This window comes from Pteronotus mesoamericanus, unplaced genomic scaffold (assembly GCF_021234165.1).
Source record: "Pteronotus mesoamericanus isolate MK-2021 breed Mesoamerican mustached bat unplaced genomic scaffold, CSHL_Meso_final contig_116, whole genome shotgun sequence".
Lineage (NCBI taxonomy): Eukaryota > Metazoa > Chordata > Mammalia > Chiroptera > Mormoopidae > Pteronotus > Pteronotus mesoamericanus.
In genome coordinates, this window is record NW_026555027.1 from 34956908 (window position 1) to 34977099 (window position 20192).

General features: G+C 33.7%; 1 protein-coding gene across 1 annotated transcript in view; it reads right to left on the bottom strand.

The window, feature by feature from the left end:
- Positions 1 to 20192, bottom strand: part of SPATA16 (spermatogenesis associated 16) — a 182005-nt gene that overhangs the window by 110513 nt on the left and 51300 nt on the right. The window contains exon 3 of the mRNA XM_054577053.1: positions 1977 to 2066. Within this exon, the coding sequence (XP_054433028.1) occupies positions 1977 to 2066 (90 nt within the window). The remainder of the gene's footprint in view (positions 1 to 1976; positions 2067 to 20192) is intronic.

Below are 20192 nucleotides of genomic sequence, written 5' to 3' on the forward strand. Positions count from 1 at the left end.
AACCAAAAACAAAAAACCCATGTATCTGAAAGTAAGTGTGCCTGTTTCTCTGTTGGGAAGTTTACACCAGCATAATCAGCAATTACCAGGAATTTTCTCAAGGAGTATTGTTAGGTCAGTCACCAAATGGTTTTAAACAGATACACTAATTTCACTGCAGGATACACATGTCACGAACAACGAATATTCAGTGCCAATTTAACATGGTAAATACTAAGAAATTCTTAATTTTCAAGTTCTTGTGTATTTGTTTTAGTACCCATAAAAAATTTTTGTCATCAGTTTTACTTAATTAGGCTTGATACAGTTTAGTTATAATTAATGATATGCTGGTAACCTGGCTCTACTCCAAATCAAAAAGCCTGGATTTGTACTGATTGCCAATTTCCATAGAATAAATTCTCCCAGAATTGCTAATTTCTCCTACAGCTTCCTAGAGTCTGTACAAACTGATCCCAGCATTCCACCAGCAGCTTTTTACTAGTTGCAATCTAGTTCTGAAGTTGCATTTAGGCTTCTCCTATTGATTATTTGATTATATTGTAAAAGAGACATTAATAAATTACCTTTTAAGAGAGCTATAAAATTTAAAAGAAACTGATAAGAAGTAATTGATAAAGAACTATTTTAAACCTTTTTTTTTCCTCTTATTGATTCTAGGGGGGGGGGAGGGAGGAAGAGTAGGAGAGAAATATCACTGTGAGAGAGAAACATTGATTGGTTGCCCCTCATACACACCCTGACTAGGGCCGACTCAAAACCCAAACATGTGTCCCGACCAGAAAATGAACCTGCGATATTTTGGTTTGCAGGATCATGCCCAGCCAACTAAGCCTCACCGGCCAGGATCTATTTTAATTTTTAAAAGTGGACATTAACACACAAGTAAATAGATACTCTGTCATGTTGGTCATTTACCTGCAAAGTGAGCCTAGTTGGGATTAATTTTGCCTTCCATATCCATCATTTATTTGAGAACAGGCAACTCCTACGACATCTCACACAAATGAAATTCATGTCAGCCTCATGCTATCAGTTTTATGGAACTATTATATTATCTACTTAAATTCCTTAAGCTTCATTTTTCAAGAAAGTATTATTTGCAAGTGTTCTAGAGACAGTAGCCACCTGCAACATAGGCCTCCCTGCCCCATTTATGTTAGTATACATTTTCCTCTAGGAGTTGTGTTTGGATTCAATGTAGAAACCATTCACACTTGCTAAATTTTGGGGGTGGTGGAGTGGATGAATATGAAACAGAATGTACCTATACATTGGGAGATAAAAATTGTTTGAGAGAATTCATAAAAAAGAGGGGAAGTCTGATATGATGAATTGACCCAGAAAGAAAAATAGCTTTGATTTCACAGGTGAGTAGAAACTCTGAATATAGCATTGAGGCTGTAGCACAATTTGCATGGTTTTTTTTTTTTTTTTTTTGCCATACGTTTAGGTTCTGGGGATGAGACTATTAAGAGCTATTTCACTAAGTTTTTATGAAACATATTTGGATTGAAGAGGCAATACTTCAGGATACCTCTAACAACCCTTGTAGTTATAACTAATGCCATCTTCTCTAGAAATAGGTTCCTGGGGTCCTTTTTATGTGTTTGGATTTCATTTCCAGAAGTCAAGAAAGAGATAGTCACAGAGTTGGGCCGTTATAACCAGGAGCAGGAAGGTACTTGCGAGCAAGAGGTCAAGTTCATTTCTAGTCTTACATGAAAGTTTTACCATAGTTATCAGTGAGCTCATGTCTGGAAAATCTAAATTTTACTAAGAGCTATGAACACAGAATAGCTTTAATTAAAGAAAAAATAGTCAATAATTGTTGGTTTGACATTTATAAGACAATAATTCTGGTAAAATCATAGCCCATGAGAGAAATGGAAAGTTCTATTATGCTATTACCAGAAGCTGAGAATAAAATTAATTTAACTTGAAATAAATCTTCACAGAAGTTATAACAAACGTACCGGGCAGCTTCTGAATATCTCTCCAGACATCTAAACACTGTTGCCTGACGAAGATGATTTCGGAAATAGGCTGGGTTTAAAACGATGCTCCTGTGAAAAGATAAAAGAAACGCAAATGTTATTAGGTTTTTAAAACACAATTACCAGAAGTGTACAGAAATGGAAAAACATGCATTCAATTTTATATACTATATATTTTACAAGATACTAATGAATGAAGCCCTTTTCTTTCTGTAATTGTCAGTGAAGATAAATAAACAAGTGTTATTGAAAAGCTAATTAAGTTTGCATGATAAAAGCAATTTTATTTATAGTACTGGAGATCTTTTATGGATATGACAATGACAAAGAAGTTGCATCCAACTTTTATTACGTATAATACCTGTCATTATTTTATTTTCTTATGTTGCTAAATCAGGCAAAAAAATCATAGGTTATTTATGGTATATCTACCTATAACAAAAGAAAATATTGTTAGCTACTGAATTTCCAAGGAAAGAAACTGAAATTTGGATGACATGTTTTTTTGCACTCCACAATTAGTTTCCATGTCTTCCCCAGTTGGATGACATAGTAGAATGAAAGGAACCCTATACTGTTTAAAGAGTCTGGTCTTGACCTTGACGCTTTTGGTAAGGCCCTTATTAACTTTGGGTTTCCATTTTTCTCTTCAAATAACAAATCTTTATTATTCCTCCATCATTTCATAGCGTTCTGGAGCCTCAGGCCAGGCCTAGATGAGATGATGGTCACTCTCTACCTGCCTTCTCCTAGAGATGAACTAGTAGGTGTTTTCCTTCCTTACCAGGCACTGTTCAAGACCTTTGATATAATGAGGTGGACTGGACAGATGTAGACCATGGCCCATCACTGACTGAGGAGATAGTATTAGTGAAAGTTTGAAATATAGCTTATATTAACAGTGTATTATATTATTGATGTGAGATAAAAAAATGTTACAGAACTAATGGGATTATTAAGCAACATTCTCGTAAGACTTTTTATTTTTTAAAAAATGTGGTGAGAATCCTTTGGAATTAGTTCATTATTAAAGTGGTTCTTAATCTTTTCCTGAGAGATTCACAGAGAGTTTTGAGAATCAGATAAAAGCTATAGACTTCTGTTTAAAACAATACACATAAACATAATTGCCAAAATTTAGGGACTTCGTCTGACCTACTAAGGCTATCTAAGAACTCCAGAATAAAAAAAAAAAAAAAAAGCATGCAGACAAAAATAATTCCATTCCCAGAAATAATGCTTAGGGAAAGAATAAAGTAGAAAAGGATCATCTATCTGGCCCTTATAAAATTATACAATTATATGGGGAGATGGATTGATTAAATAATTAAGCTTACTTTAAGCACCAGTGAACACAAACCAGAGAGGTTAAGGGACTTTTCTAAAATCACATACAACTAGTTACTTGAACAGTTTCAAGTTTACACTGTTTCACACAGTATACTGTTCCACCTTTAGCCACAGCACATTGTATTATACCTTACTGCCTTTCTTATGATGATTTCTGAATTAAACGGGCTTGATTTAGTGAAGCTTTACTGTACTTTATGACTAATAGTCTGTACAAATTAATACATTAATTCCCCAAGAACAAACCTTATTTGCTTTGGTGATTTCTGATTAAAATGATGAAAATGTAAAAACTACTGTATGAGTCTATTCCATATCAACACTAAACTAATACTTTATATTAACTAGAAAAGAGTATGTTTACAAGGCATGTTTAAATGTTTTATCCCTATAAAAATAATCTTGTAAAAGTAGATGAATCTAAATAAGAGCAGAGCTCTGTCTGGTGGCCTGGGTCTTCCAATTCTAACCAGAACTTTGTCTTTCACACCAAAGACAATTCTTCCATCTTACTTTGTAATCATACATTCACTTAGGCATTTTTAGTAAGCGCTTAAAAAATCCTTAATGAATGGATGTTTCTAGTCTGACACCTTTTGCCCATGATGTAGTATTCTGGCTTTGCTAAGCTGTTCTCCAAAAATCTTGCTTTGCCAAACTCCTTTGCCCAAAATAGAAGGATGGAGAGTGGTAAGCAGAAGAACGGGTGAGGAAAGGATTTAGTGAAAGGAGGAGGAGGGGAAGGAAGAGTCATTAAAGTGGCTTTTTGATGTAGGTGGAGGAAGAGACTTTGTGGGTAATTGGTGGTTGGTGAAGGAAACACTGTTTCAGTGTGATATTTTTTAAAAAGATGGATTTTTAAAAAATTGCTTGTAATTTCAAGTCTTTTTTGATGTTGAAGAAATATAGCAGAGGACATGGGTTTAGACATCACTCTTGCTAGACTGGACTAGGTTCTTTTAAAAATAACACCACCCTACACTCCTTAAGAGGTACCCAAAGAAACCTGGACTTGGTCTACCCTGAGAGTTGGAAGTGTAATTATAAAAGAATGTTTTGAAATTTGGGCTAAAATATTATATCTGGCAATTTATTATTTTTGATCCTTACAATTATTGCATCATTTACTGTGTGTTTATAGCATGTCCTGTTTGATATTTGGCAAGAAAATTCTACTGGTAATTATGAAGCCTAGTTTTTACATTTTTATTAATTTTTGTGATGCTCTCCAAAACGACATCCCTTTTTAAAGATGTATTTTATCTTGTGCATAACTTGTAGAAGAAAGGTTGGGTTAGCCTTTAAAAATTTCTTAGTCATTTATCATTTGATGCCATTTGGGGAGCTGTAGGAGGCCATCTATGACCAAAATGGACAATCTGGGGCTGGCTGTAGTGAAAATAAAAACAAAATAAAAAAACCTACAGTTATAATTAAAGAGGGAAGATCTCTGTGCTGAATGGTCTGATTTTTATAGGAGAGGGAATAACTCTGATTTAACTATATAGATAAGGCTTTCAGTAAAAACAAGAATCATGTTAGAGTAAATCACTAAATTATAGAAGTCATCAAATTTTTTGCCAGAAAAATGGAGATAGTGTTAGCAATGGGCCACGGCTGCTCACGTGATTGACTAACCCTATTTTAAGAGAAGGATCATGTGAAATGATAAATATTATGATAGAAAAAGGTTTATTTTCTTTATAAATTCAGTCCCTGTGACATATCTTATGCTTTTTATTTACTAGTGCTTTAAAATTTACCTTTTATATTAAAGTTTACATAATTTTGAGTGTATGCATGTGTGCATGTGTGTTTGTTTTAAGTCCTAAGGTCATAATATTGTGAGGTTAGAATATGTCTATTTTGGTGATTATTCACAAGATATCTCAATTCACTTGTCAAATAATTTATTCTTCTTTCAGGGATTTCATATACCACTTTTATTTTATACTAAATTTGTATGTGCATTTAGATTGATTACTGGACTTTGTACCACACATTTTTCATCTGTCTGATTCTGTGACAGAAACAAATTATTTTAGTTATTGTCATTCAAAAATATACTTTCGTTTCCTGAAGGGAAAGACTTGCCTAATGTCCACTTGTAAAATACTTTGTTATCTAATATGACATAGTTATTCTTCCTGATGAATTTTATAATCTTCATTTTTAAAGTTGAAAAATACAGCATTTGGTGTTTTTCATTGGTGTTTAAATAAAGGCATTAGATTAATTTGTAGAAAGAATAGATATTTTTGTACTATTGTCTTCCATCCAGGAATGTGACTTTTCTCTTATCAATTCAAACACTTTTCTATAAAAATCTAGTAACATTATTCTTGTTAATTCTGAAGTTTTAAAATTATACATGAGAATATATGCATGTAATTTATATTATATATGTATGCGTGTATACATACCTTACTACTTAAAGAATGATCATTAGCACCCAGATGCTCATTAGAAATAATAAAGTCTTAATTCCCCATCCTACAAACATACTAAATTTGTATTTTCACAAGACCATCAGGTGATTTGTATATATACTAAAGGTTGAGAAGCACTACATATATGCATAATAAATATGAGATTTTTTGCATTATATTTCCTAATTTCTTCTTAATTATATTTTATTGTTTATGTTATTAGAGCTGTCCCAATTTTCCCCGCTTTGTCTCCCTCCCTCCAGCGGCCCCCAACTCCCTTTGGCCATTCCCAACACTAATGTCCATGTCTATGGTTTATGCATATATGTTCTTTGGCCACTCTATTACCTACGCTGTACTTTATACATCCCTGTGACTATTCTGTAACTACCAATTTGTACTTCTTAATTCTTTCACCTTTTTCACCCATTCCCACTATGCTCTTCCATCTAACAACCAGCAAAACATTCTCTGTATCTATGATTCTGTTTTTATTCTGCTTCTTTTTTGTTTTTTATATTCAATTGTTGATAGATATGTATATTGACATTTTATTGTTCATATTTTTGATCTTCTTAAACACGGGCCTTTACCATTTCATGTAATACTGGATTGGTGGTCATGAACTCCTTTAGCTTATTCTTGTCTGGGAAGCTCTTTATCTGTCCTTTGATTCTAAATGATAGTTTTTCTTCTTAGAGTAATCCTGGTTGTAGGTTCTTGCTTTTCATCACTTTGGATATTTCTTGCCAGTCCCTTATAGCCTGCAAAGTTTCTTTTGAGAAAATCAGCTGACAGTCTTACGAGACCTCCCTTGTAGGTAATCAGCTGCTTTTCTTTTACTACTTTTGAGATTCTCTCTTTGTATTTAAACTTTGGCATTTTAATTATGGTGTGCCTTGGTGTGCGCCTCTTTGGGTTCATGTTGTTTGGAACTCTCTGTACTTCCTGGACATGTATGTATATTTCCTTCACCAAATTAGAAAAGTTTTTTGTCATTTTTTTCAAATAAGTTTCCAATTTCTTTCTCTTCTCTCCTGGCACCCCCATGAGGCAAATGTTGGTAAATTTGAAGTTGTTCCAGAGGTCCCTTACACTATTTTCACTTTTTTTGGATTCTTTTTTCTTCTTGCTGTTCTGAATGGTTGTTTTTTGCTTCCTTATGTTCCAAATTGCTGATTTGATTCTTGGCTTTATCCACTCTACTTTTGATTCCCTGTAAATTGTTCTTTATTTCAATTAGTGTATCCTTCATTTCTGACTGGATTTTTTTTAATGCTATTGAGGTCCTTAGTTTTTTGAGCATCCTTATAACCAGTGTTTTGAACTCTGCATCTAGTAGATCATTTGTCTCCACTTTGTTTAGTTCTTTTTCTGGAGTTTTGTTCTGTTCCTTTATTTGGGCCATGTTTCTGTCTTCTCATTTTGGCAGCCTCCTTGTGTTTGTTTCTATGTATTAGGTATTATTGCTATGTCTCCCAGTCTTGATAGAGTAGTATAATGTAGTTGGTGTCCTGTAAGATCCAGTAGCACAGCTCCTCCTATTACTCAAGCTGAGTACTGAAGGGGTGTCCACTGTGTGGGCTGTGTACACTCTCTTCTTGTAGTTAAGCCTTGATTGCTGTTGGCATGTCCAAGGTCAACCACTGCCTGTGCTCTGTCTAGGACCACCCACCATGAGCTACAGAGTGATCTGCAGATGACTGCTACTTGTGCTGTGCTTGGCAATGTCCAGGAGAGGCCAACCTGTGAACCAACGCCAGCTGTTGCTAGTGCCAGGCCTAAGGAACTTAGGTAATGCACTCACTGAAGTCAGATGCTGCCTGTTTGAGAGAATTTAGGGAAATCTGAAGCATGGGCAAAGGCAAGCCATTCATATGGAAAAGCCACTAGAAACAGGTTGGGTGTGCCTGACAGTTGGGTGGGGCAGGGCCCCAGGGAATCACCAGGGTGGGGCAAACTGTGTGGACGAGGTTGAAGGAGTCTCAGATATGGCACTCACCTGACAGCTCTGTGGCTCTGTAAGGAGAGGGCACAGAAAAGGAACAATGGCTTCTGCCAGCACTATTTCTGCGAGAAGACTGCCCCTAACTCTTGCACTAATGATGGATAATTCAGTCCCTCCCTGTATGTCTGATGCTTTTTGATCTGCTGTGGCACTGGAACTCAGAGGGAGTGAATCTTAGTTTGTCTGTGTGTTGACCCTGTGTTTTGGCCCTATAATAGGAACTGCTTGGGATTTTAGAAGTTTCTGTCTTCTACACCCTTAATCATCACTGTTTTTTACAGTCAGAAGTTAGGCAGACTTATCTTCCTGGCAATGGAACCCTGGACTGGGGCCCTTCGTTTGCTAGATATCCCTCACAATTTTTATTTTTTAGTTTTTTATTTTTAAATATTTTATTGTTTATGCTATTACAGTTGTCCCACTTTTTCTCCTTCACCCCCGTCGACCCAACCAACACTCTACTTCCATAATCAGTCCCCCCACCATTGGCCATGTCCATGGGTCCTTCCTATAGGTTCTTTGATTAATCCCTCCACCTTCCTTCAACTAGTCCCCACCTCCTCCTTCCCCTCTTACAGCTGTCAATCTGTTCCATGATTCTATGCTTCTGGTTCTCTTTTGCTCATTAGTTTATTTTGTTCATTATATTCCTCTTTTTTAAAAAATATTTTATTTATTTATTTTTAGAGAGAAAAAGATGGAGGGAGAAAAAGAGGGAGAGAAGCCTCAATGTGTGGTTGCCTCTTGTGCATCCTTACTGGGGACCTGGCCCACAACCCAGGTTGTGTCCTGACTGGAATCAGAATGGTGACCCTTTGGTTCACAGGCCAGCACTCAATCCACTGAGCCACACCAGTCAGGGCCATTATATTCCTCTTATAAGTGAGGTCATATGGTATTTGTCTTTCACCGACTGCCTAATTCCACTCAGCACAATAGTCTCCAGTTCCATCCATGCTGTCGCAAGAGGTAGGAATTCCTACTTTCTGCCTGCTGTGTTGTAGTTCATTGTGTAGATATACCACAGTTTTTTTTTATCCATTCATCTACTGAGGGGCACTTAGGCTGTTTCCAAATCTTGGTTATTGTAAATAGTGCTGCTATGAATATTAGGGTGCATAATATCTTTTGAATTGGTGTTTCAGAATTCTTAAGGTATATTCTCAGCAGTGGAATTGCTGGGTCAAAAGGAAGTTCCATTTTTAATATTTTTGAGGAAATTCCATATGTTTTCCACAGTGGATGTACCAGTCTGCATTTCTACTAACAGGGCACTAGTGTTCCCTTTTCTCCACATCATCACCAGCACTTGTGTGTTGATTTATTGATGATGGCCATTCTGACAGGTGTGAGGTGATATCTCATTGTCGTTTTAATTTGCATCTCTCTGATGGCAAGTGATGCTGAGCATTTTTGTCATATGTCTATGGACCATCTGTATGTCCTCCTTGGAGAAGTGTCTATTTAGTCCTTTCTCCCTTTTTTAACTGGACTGTTTATCTTTCTGATTTTGAATAGTATGAGTTCCTCATATATTTTGGAAATTAAACCTTTGCCCAATATATCACTGACAAATGCATTCTTTCATACAATTAATTCTCTTTTAATTTTGATAATGGTTTCTTTAGCTGTGCAAAAGCTTTTAATCTGATGTAGTCCGTTTGTGTATTTTTCCTTTATTTCCCTTGTCCTAGGAAAGGTATCAATAAAAATATAGCCGCACGAGATATCTGAAATTTTACTGCATGTGTTTTCCTCTAGGATTTTTATGGTATCATGACTTATATTGAAGGCTTTTATCCATTTTGAGTTTATTCTGGTGTATGGTGTAAGATAGTTGTCTAGTTTCATTTTTTTGCTTATACTAGTCCAGTTCTCCCAAAACCATTTATTGAAGAGACTGTCTTTAATCTATTGTATGCTCTTGCCTGTTTGTCAAATATTTATTGACCATAAAGACCTGGGTTTATTTCTGGGCTCTCTATTCTGTTCCATCATCTGTTTTTATTATGCTGGTACTAGGCTGTGTTGATTATAATGGCCTTGTAGTATAGTTTGATATCAGATATTGTGATTCCTTCAACTTTGTTCTTCATCAAGATTGCTGAGGCATTTTCAGGGTTGTTCTTTTATCCATATACATTTTTGATTATTTGTTCTAGGTCTGCAAAATATGCCGTTGGTGTCTTTATAAGAATTGCATTGAATCTGGAATTTATAGATTGTTTTGAGTAGTATGGACATTTTAATGATGTTAATTATTCCAATATATGTCATGGTGTATACTTATTTGTATCTTCCTTGATTCCTTTCTTCAGTGTCCTATAGTTTTCCAAGTACAGGTCTTTTATCTCTTTGATTACATTTATTCCTAGGTACTTGGGTATGGGGTCAGCCCATTCCAAGTCTCCACCCCTCCTAGCAGTCTTGGTGTGGTTTCTTCTTTAATTCTTTAGTTGTAGGACTTCAATTCAGGTTAATTTCAGATGGTTCTGAATGATGGTTGTTTTACAGTTTAGTTATAATTTTTATGTGGTTGTGTGAGGAGATAAGCCATGTTTACCAATGAAACCATCTTGCAGAAGCTCTTTCCTAACTTCTTATTGTTAGCATTTGTATATGTACTTTAAAAATACTTACTTTCCATTCTTATGACTTATTGTTGCAATAATTTAGTTTTATTCACATCATCTGAAAATAATGATGTTGGTTCTGTTTTTCTATATTTACATCTTTTTTTCTTCTCTTACTGCACAGGCTAAAAGTTTTTTAAAAGAAATTTAACTGAGTAAAGTGGTCTAGGGATGCTTCAATATTTCACTATAATTTTGATTATGAATTGATTTGAGAAAAATTTATCATTTTCCAGAGTTAATATAAAAATAAATGTTTCATTTTTTTCAAACACACTTTGAATCTATGAGTATAATCTTGTGACCAATGAAATTGTGGATTATGATTTGAATTTGAAATTAATGATTTTAAAAAAGGCTTAAAATTAATAAACACAATATTAAAGTTAAGAACTAAGAAAGTGACTAGTCTTGACTGGTGTGACTCATTTGTTTCGGTGCCATTCTGCGAAGCAAAAGGTTACTGGCTTGATTCCCGATCAGGGCACATGCTTGGGTGCCAGGCCCAGTCACAGGCAGGGAGTATGAGAGAGGCAACCGATTGATGTTTCTCTCACACATCAATGTATCTCTCCCCCTCTCTCTTCCTCCTTTGTCCCCTCTCTAAAATGAAATACATAAAATCTTTAAAAAAAGAAAGTGAGTAATAAAACAGAACTATAACCAGGACATTTTTTTAATTATACTGTGATTTTTATAAAATATTATGCAAGAATTGAGTTGCCAGAGGTTTGTATTTTTTAATCTTTCACCCAAATTAATTTGGATTTAACTCTTCATTCTATTATTCTTTTTGTCTTCCAATTCATTCATATCGACTTTATATTTGTTAACCCATTATTGTTCTCTCTGGGTTTTATTATTTTTCTTCTTATTCTTTATTTACTATTCATTTTATTTATATTTTCTCTCTAAATAAAGATTTTATAGCTATAAAATTTCAAAACTGATCTAGTTTTTATCATATCCTTAAGAATGATAGAGTATGCTTTATTCTCATAGTTTTTTTTCCATAGTCTCTAATTACAGATTTTAATTCCTCTTTAACTAAAACTTTATTTAGATTAACACTGCTCAATTTCAACAGTGTAGTTTTTCTTATTAAAATGTCTATTGTTAATTTCTGATCATACTACAATATAAATAGAGAATATGTCTTGTGCACTTTTGCTTTTCAGATATATCAAGAGTCATAAATAACAGAGTATAGCATTTAATGTTTAATAATATGTGGAAGAAATAATATATTTCTAATTTGTAAGGCATTATTATTTAGAAAACACTGAAAGTAAACTTATAAGATTTTCAACGATCTACATAAAACTTCCAGATAGATACCTTTACTTCACTCAGATTCCTTGGGAAATCTTTTTACACATACGTGTTTTTTTTAAACAAAAATATTATTTATTTTTATTTAAAAATGTCTAAATTTTTTTCAATTACAGTTTATATTCAGTATTATTTTATGTTAGTTTCAGGTGTACAGCATAGTGGTAAGACAGCCATACACTTTATAAAGTGTTCCTCCTGATATTTCTAGTACCCACCTGGCACCATATGTAGTTACTATAATATCACTGACTATATTACCTATGCTGTACTTTACATCTCCATGACCATTTCATAACTATCAATCTATACTTCTCAATCCTTTCACCTTTTTCACCCATCCCCCCAATCCCCTTCCCCTCTAGCAACCACAAGTATGTTCTTTGTATCTATGCATCTCTTTGTTTTATTTGTTTGTTTACATTGTTATTTAGATTCCACATATAAGTGGAATAATATGGTATTTGTATTTCTCTGATGGACTTATTTCACTTAGCCTAAACCCTCTAGGCCCATCTATGTCATCACAGATAGCAAAATAATTCCCTTTTATGACTGAGTAATATTCCATTGTATATATGTACCATAGCTTTAGACCTTAATTTTAATAGTGATTATTACCATTTCAAAATTTAATGTTTTTAAAGGCGATATTGATTTCATGTTCTTTTCTGGTATTTATATATAGTCTCTAATTTTTAGAAAATAAACTTACTTTAATATACTTATTTAATTTAGTTGTAGTGAAATATAATTTACATGTAGTAGTATTCACCCTCTTAAAAGTATACAGTTTGATGCATTCTGACAAATTTATAATTATCACCATAACAAAAGTATAGACTATTTCTAATGACACCAAAAGGTGGCAATGGAGGCAGGAGAGTTTTCTACCTGTTTCCTCAAAGACAAATATGTTTTATTTCTACTTCTACACAAGAAGTCATGGATTTTTGCCAGGACTTTGTGAATAAGAATGTTAGCTATCATTCCTCAGGGTCTCAAGTTCTTAATTTTACATGAGAGTAGAGATCAGGGAAACAATTTCTCACTTAGGCAATGATGCCTAAGTCCTGTATGCTTTATCTTGATTGGTCATTAGCGAAGTGAATTAACATTCGTTAATTCTCCTGAATGACACTCCTCTTACTGTCCTAGGAAAGTGCTAACATACTGTTTTAGAAATGGTTGGTAGATCTAGAAAATGCCAGGGGTATGGAATATTTTGCCAAAACATGATATCTTTATGGATAAGCTGGTGACATTTATGCTGGATAATGACATCATTCAGTAGATTACACGTGGTGAACAGCTGATCAATACTCTGGAAGGATGGTCTGGGTTATTACTAAAGAAAGGACTAAATGGCTTATTCTTTGCCCTTTTTGTAGCTAACACATCCATTAGTAACTAAGGTTTGAGAAATTGAAAGGTTGCCTATAAAATTTTCAGATGGCATAAGCTGTAAATTGTACCTAACAAGGAACGAATATCACTGATGGCAGAAGCCACGTTCAAAATGATCTGGACTGATTAAAAATAAAAACCTGATGTCATGAATTTAAAAAAAATCAATTTTATAGATAGAATCACAGCTTGAGTATGACCATGTTGAAAAAGTCTGAATATTTAAACCAATCACAAGCAAAATGTAATATAACAAAATGATAGAGCTACAAAAACTGTAAATAAAATTTTACATGAAATCAATCAAAGGTATTGTGTCCAAATAGTATATGATATTTTCACTGAACTGTAATTTAGCCATACAGTTTTCTTCAATCCACCTATAGTTTAGATCATCTGTGAGGATCATCCTCATATTGGAGTATGTCTTGAGTGTCCAATGGGTCTGAAGGAGAGTGTGTGAAAAATATGGAATGAAAATGATACATTTAGAGAGTTAAGTAAGATTAGTGGAGACTAAGTAATTCCAAACACAAAGACCTACCATATTATTCTGTTCTTCAATTCTATATAATACCAGATGAGTCCAGGCCAAAACCAATATTATAAAGTTATAAATAGTTTAGTACAACATAAAGAAAAACTTATTAATGATGCAACAGTGTTTGAGGAGAGTTTCTTATTACTGGAATCTTTTAAGTGATATTTAGAAAGCCATCTGTCAGGATGTGTAGAAGAAATTCTTGACTGTGTGGGAGATGAGACTAAATGACTTTCAAGTATAATCACTAAAATCCCTCATAATACACTGTTGAGCACGGTGAAGGGTCCGAGTTTTTCCCTGCTTGAAAGTTAACAAGTTCGCATGAGATCGTTTCATGGATTCATGTAGAAGACATGAATCTCCAGGGCCAGAGACAAAGGAGAATTTCTTAGTCATAGCAATGGCAGTAGGCTGTGTATCAGTGTTTTGTTGTACTGCTAAAATTTCCACATGGCAATGAAAAGAAGGTCAGGTTACACCTTCACATGCAGTAGGTTGCATTACAGGAGAGGAATGCTGAGCTTACATAATGTAAACCTTTCACAATCAGCTGTAAGCATGCCTATCCTTAACTCTAGAGGGAGACACTAACTGTCTTCCAGGTCTGTAATCAGACTTGACTTTTCTTCCAAAGCTATTTATTACACTATCTTTTAAAAGATAACCTAGAGCAAAAGTCAGTCAGTGTCTTTTTCAAAGAACATCCAAGTAAATAAAAGCAGGAGACCCATGGAGAATTGTCTCCTTCCATAGATAATTTTGTTCAGATACAATAGTACTATTTGTTCTATTCATGCCATTAACAAATAAAAAGGGTTCATAATAACAAGGTCCAAAAAATTAAAATAGCATACAAAAATGACAAAATGCTTAATGTTGAAAAGTAAGTAATTACATTATCTTCTATTTGTATTCTGTTCTAATGAGAGTTTGAGGCAGTTTATAGAATACTTATATTAAAGTAAAAATAACTCACAGGGAATAAAAGAATAAATAGATGAATTAGATTATATCAAAATACTACCAGAATGAAAAGGCAATCAAAGAAATGGGAGAAAATATTTGCAAATACTATATCTGAGAAGGGGTTAATATACATAATAAATAAGGAGCTCTTAGAACTCAACAATAAAAAAAATTAAAAAACAAGCAAAGGACTAGAATAAACATTTCTTCAAAGAAGATGTATAAATGGCCAATAAGTGCATGAAAAGATGCTCAGAGTCATTAATTAGGAAATACAAATCAAGCCACAATAAGATACCACATCATACTTATTAGAATGACTTTCAAAAAACAGAAAATAACTAGTGTGGTAAGAATATGGAGAAATTGGAGCCTTGTGCATGGTATGTGGGAATGTAAAATGATGCAGCTGTTAAGGAACACAGTATGACAATTTCTCAAAATATTTAAAATGAAATTACAATATGATTTAGCAATTCTACTTCTGTGTATGTATCCAAAAATTGAAATATAGGCCTTGGTACTCCAATGTTCATAGCAATATTATCTACAATGGCTAAAAGGTGGAAGCATCACTAGCACCCATCAGCAGTTGAGTGGATAAACACAATGTGACATATATGGGTACATACAATGGAATATTATTTAACCTTAAAAAGGGAAATTCTTAAAAATACCACACATGGATTAATCTTTAGGACAGTATGCTAGGTTAAAAAAACCAATCACAAAAAGACAAATACTGTGTAATTTCACTTACATGAGTTACTTAGAGCAGGTAAATTCATAGAGACATTAGGTAGAATGCTGATTGCCAGGGGCTAAGGTAAGAGAGGAATGGGAAGTTGTTTAATGGTATGGAGTTTTAATTCTGCAAGATGAAAAGAGTTCTGGAGATTGGTTGTACAACAATGTGAATGTATTTAACACTCCTGAAACACATTTAAAGAATGGGTAAGATGATAAGTTTTACATTATGTGTGTTTTATCATAATTAAAAATTTAAAAAAGAATAAGAAAAGCAAGATTAAATGTAGGAGAATTAAGAGGAAGTTTGGATGAGATTAAATACATCGTAAAATTCTAAGAGGCTGGTTGAGAAGGATTACACGTTTTCTTCTAGATTTGCTGGTAGCTAATGAAAAAGGGGTATACAGTTTGTTTTAAACAAGCCAGTTGCTCAATTCAAATATTTCTTGAAGTATAATCAGAAAGATCACCTTCTCCAAAGATGCCCTATAATGAAGCAATCTGTCCTCAGTAACGGATTTACAGAAAAATCAGAAAGTGTTCCATACGGTTGCTTTTTAGAGCTTCTTTCAGCATGGGTTGTTGGCATAATACTAAATCTCAATTTAGTAATCTAAATTCTGAGTAGGTGGAAGAAATGGGAATGTAAAGAAAACTCATGCAATACTGCTGTCACTACACGAGAATTCAGGGAAATCTTAGTGATTGTCTCTTATTTGGTCGCTTGGTTCACTGCAAAGGATTGATGATTAGGATTAAAAGCTAAAATAAAATATAACAGCCCTCAATCAATTGAGAAGAACTGGGAAGTCTATTGCTCACTTTAAATATCTTACATTGACAAGCAAGACAGAACAATAGAATGGCCTGATTTAATTTGCATGGGAGAAATGGAACTATTTTATAAAGTATTAGAGTATAAAATTAGAATTAAAGGCATTGGTTTTTGAAATAAGAAAATTATGGTAGATTGTTGTCGAATAAAGCACATAGTCCTGCCAAAACAGTAGCAAAGTATGTTTTTGCAAAAGCATAAAAGTAAAAGTTAGCTCTTTAAGGAAACAGCAAGAAGAAATAATTCTCACATATTTTTGAGATCCCAGCATGTACATGGCACAGAAGAAAAGAAATTTAGAGAAGAAGCCAAACAGGGGAATAACTCAAATATCATCCCTGATGTTTTGCCCTGCCTCATTGCAATTAATTATATATGGAAATATTAAATATGAAAAATATGAATTACTCAAATGAACAACACATAGCTTGTTTCTTTATATGATCAAAAGTTAAGGGGATAAATACTTCAAAAATTGTTATATTTTCACAGTACGGAAAAATAGAAGGGAGATGTTATATTGTCTTCTTTATAGAGTTAGTAATAAATACACATTAAAGGATGATTAGGATCTATGTTTAAATATATTTTACTTTACATTTTAAGTATGAGATTTCTTTTTGTTAGGAATATGAAGGTTCAAGAATTCAAATAACAAATTTAATGGGTCATCAACACCAAGAAATACAAAACTTTAGAAGGAAGGCAATTTTTAGTCTTCCATATCTTCCAAAAACATGAATATCATCAGTTAATATACAGCAAATAATCACCAAAAATAAGAAAGACATGCTACTGGATCTTTACATTTGAGACTTCTCCAAAATAGGAAGTAATGCTTACCAAAAGTTATCTTTATATGTTCACACCTAGCAAATACTTGGCACATAATGGACACTCAATGAATGTTTCTGGAATAAAACAATGTTACTGAGTGACTGAACACACTCTTTCAAAGGAGACACCAAAGACCTCTAACCTTATCTAAGGTTCTCTGATGAGATCTACATCTACGGCGACCTGAATCTATCAAGGGCCTCTCTCCACTGATTTTTGCACCTATGTCCCAGTTGAATGTTAAGCCTATACAATCTTATATACTAACTTTATACAGATGTGATCAGAAATGAAAGACAGTTTAATAACTAAAGGATATAGAGGTAGAGAGAGGTAAGTAGGGCCTTTGAGAAAAATTTCCAACACAAAATTGTTTTTCTTAATTTGAAAACATAAAAAAAGCCCTATGTGTTTTTAGACTGGAATTGTGCTTTCCCGTTTTTTTCTCCATCTGTCAAATGCCTGGGCAGAGTAAACATGAAATGAATCCCCATTTATTTTTCATCTACATTGTAATCCAAAGACTGTCCAGTAAAAGCTGTTAGTAAATCACTTGGTCAGTTCTCCCAACAAAACAGTCTTTAAGTAATACAGTATATCAACCTATCTTTTGACATTTTCATTTTTTGTTCTTGACATGTTCTCTTAAAAAAATAATAGTGTTGGTCCTATAATCTTTTCTTCAGGATCCATGAACCAAATACCAGCTATCAACTCTCTTGTAGAAAAGCTATCAAGATTCAGAAACCAAAGATGTAGATATAAAGCCTTGTTCATCTGTCTATGTAACATTGACGGGGTTGGGGGAGGATTAGTGATGACGGTGGTTCAAGAGCAGCCTGACAAATATCACGTTTCTTCTGTTCTCTGTGTTACTTGGGTGGGATGCATTTGAGAACGATTACTTTGAAAAGTACAATTAATAAATTTCCCTCTGTTCTAACCTACCAGAATGCTTCATTCAGCTACAATCAATGAGTATAAACCATGTTCTAGATATTGTACAGTTTTTAAAGAAAAGAGTTGGTAGGATAAATTCAAACTTAAATTAGTATGTTGAGTAGGTCTTTTATATGGAAATAAATGTCTTCCTGCATTCTATTATTGTTTATGCTGCATTCAATGGGCAATTATGCAAGAATCTTTAAAATAAACTGAAATAAAATATAATGAATTATATTAGATAGTTTCACTGGACAATGAAGTGAGACGCTCATTTTTTTTAGAGTCAAAAATTAGAGGGATTTTTGACAGCAAAATCAAAACTATTTGTATATGATCAAGCATTAAAATTGCTCATATTAACATTATTATTTTTTGGTTTGTAGACTAATAAATGACATCCAAATAAGAATATTTTGTATCTACTAAAAACTCCCCTGTACTTCCTAAACCAAATGAGAAACATTAACTCTTAGAATTTATGAAACACTTAGAATTCCCTTTGTTGATTTAACAGAATTAGCAGAATTATACCACAATGGGCACTGTATTTATCTATACAGTGTCCATCCTGGCTGACCCCCTAGATTATATACTCTGGTTTGCAAGTTTAAAATCAAAATTTGAATTGGATATGGACATTGATTATGGAAAGAGCTGTTACTGTTAGATTCAATGTTTAGTTATAAACCAAATTACCATTTCTTAAAGTGGCTTTAATTAGGGAAATCTACTATTTATGAGAATGTTAATGGTTTCTCTTTGAAATACAGAGGGTTTTCTAATGTGGTTATGAATCCTTTCTTTACTGACAAAGATAACTAAATCTCCCACTTTTACATTCCACAATGTATCTATTCTCTTTGGCTCAAAGTACAGAGTTATAACCTGTTGTGACTTGTACCAAATAAAGTGTTGTAGCACATTACTTTGGAAAGAACACATTTTCTGAATATCTTTAAAAGTTCTGCCATTTCTGTGCATATAATGACAATTGCATATATTGTGCTTGTTTTGTTTAAAGAGCTATGTTAGGCAATAAGCAACTAGCTCTGTAATGGAGTATTAACCCAATTGTGAGAAACCATAAAAATACATACATAACCAACAAATGCACTGAAACTGGAGTTACATTGTCAGATGCATACAAAGGAGATGGAAAGAACAAAAGGTCTGGGAAAAGGGTCTGAAGTGACAGAAAAAATATAAAACTTGGAAATAAATCAGGATGAAGTGAATTTTGAGCTGCGCTTTGAAATGTTCACAATTAAGGAAGAGTGGTATGAAATACAATTGGAAAAATAGCTTCCAAATGATTTGGTGATAGAGGATAGCAAACCAGATTAAAACCTGCCATGTAAGTTTGCTTGACTGAAGTAATGAATTGACTATCAGGTAAGGCAGGAACCTATTAAGAATATTTTTATTAGTTAAAGGATTTTTAATATTATGGAAGAAATTATTAATGCTTCAGAGATTACTAAGCAAGCATGCGATGGGAACTTTTTTTTTTTTTTAAGAAGACAGTCATTGCAACCAACTGAAGAAAGATGAGAGATACAAAAGCTGGGAGGATACTGAGGATGCTGTGAGCTAGTATAGTGGTTCTCCAAGCATGGCCTGCAGATTCCCAAGTGTTCCTAGCCACTTTCAGGGGGCTCACAATATCATTGTTATTTTCATAATGATATGAAGATATTAGTTTCCTTTTTTTACTGTATTGACATTTGCACTAATGTTGAAAAAGCCATGGTATTTAAAACTTCAGACTCTTTGAGAAATAGAATCAGTGATGGAAAACTGTTCTAGTAGTCACTGGGTATATTCTTTACACTTGAATACACTTCCCTCTTACCCCCCAAATTATAAATCTCAATCTTTTTTAATATTTGGCATGACGAGATGGACCGTATACATAAAGCACTTCTCTCAGGCATACCAACGTATAACGCCTTTAAGAAAGCTGTCTTGAAGAAAGCTGTTGCGCCGGTGTTTGCATTTGCGAGCTTAGTCACTGTTTCCATGGAACACCACGTTTTACTCAGAAGAACAACTAACAAACTATGATTATCAGACTTGGAATTTGGCAGACATTTCTCGAAAATAAAATGTGTGCCTGTCATTTAAAGGAACACAACTGACATTATTTATTGCCAACGATA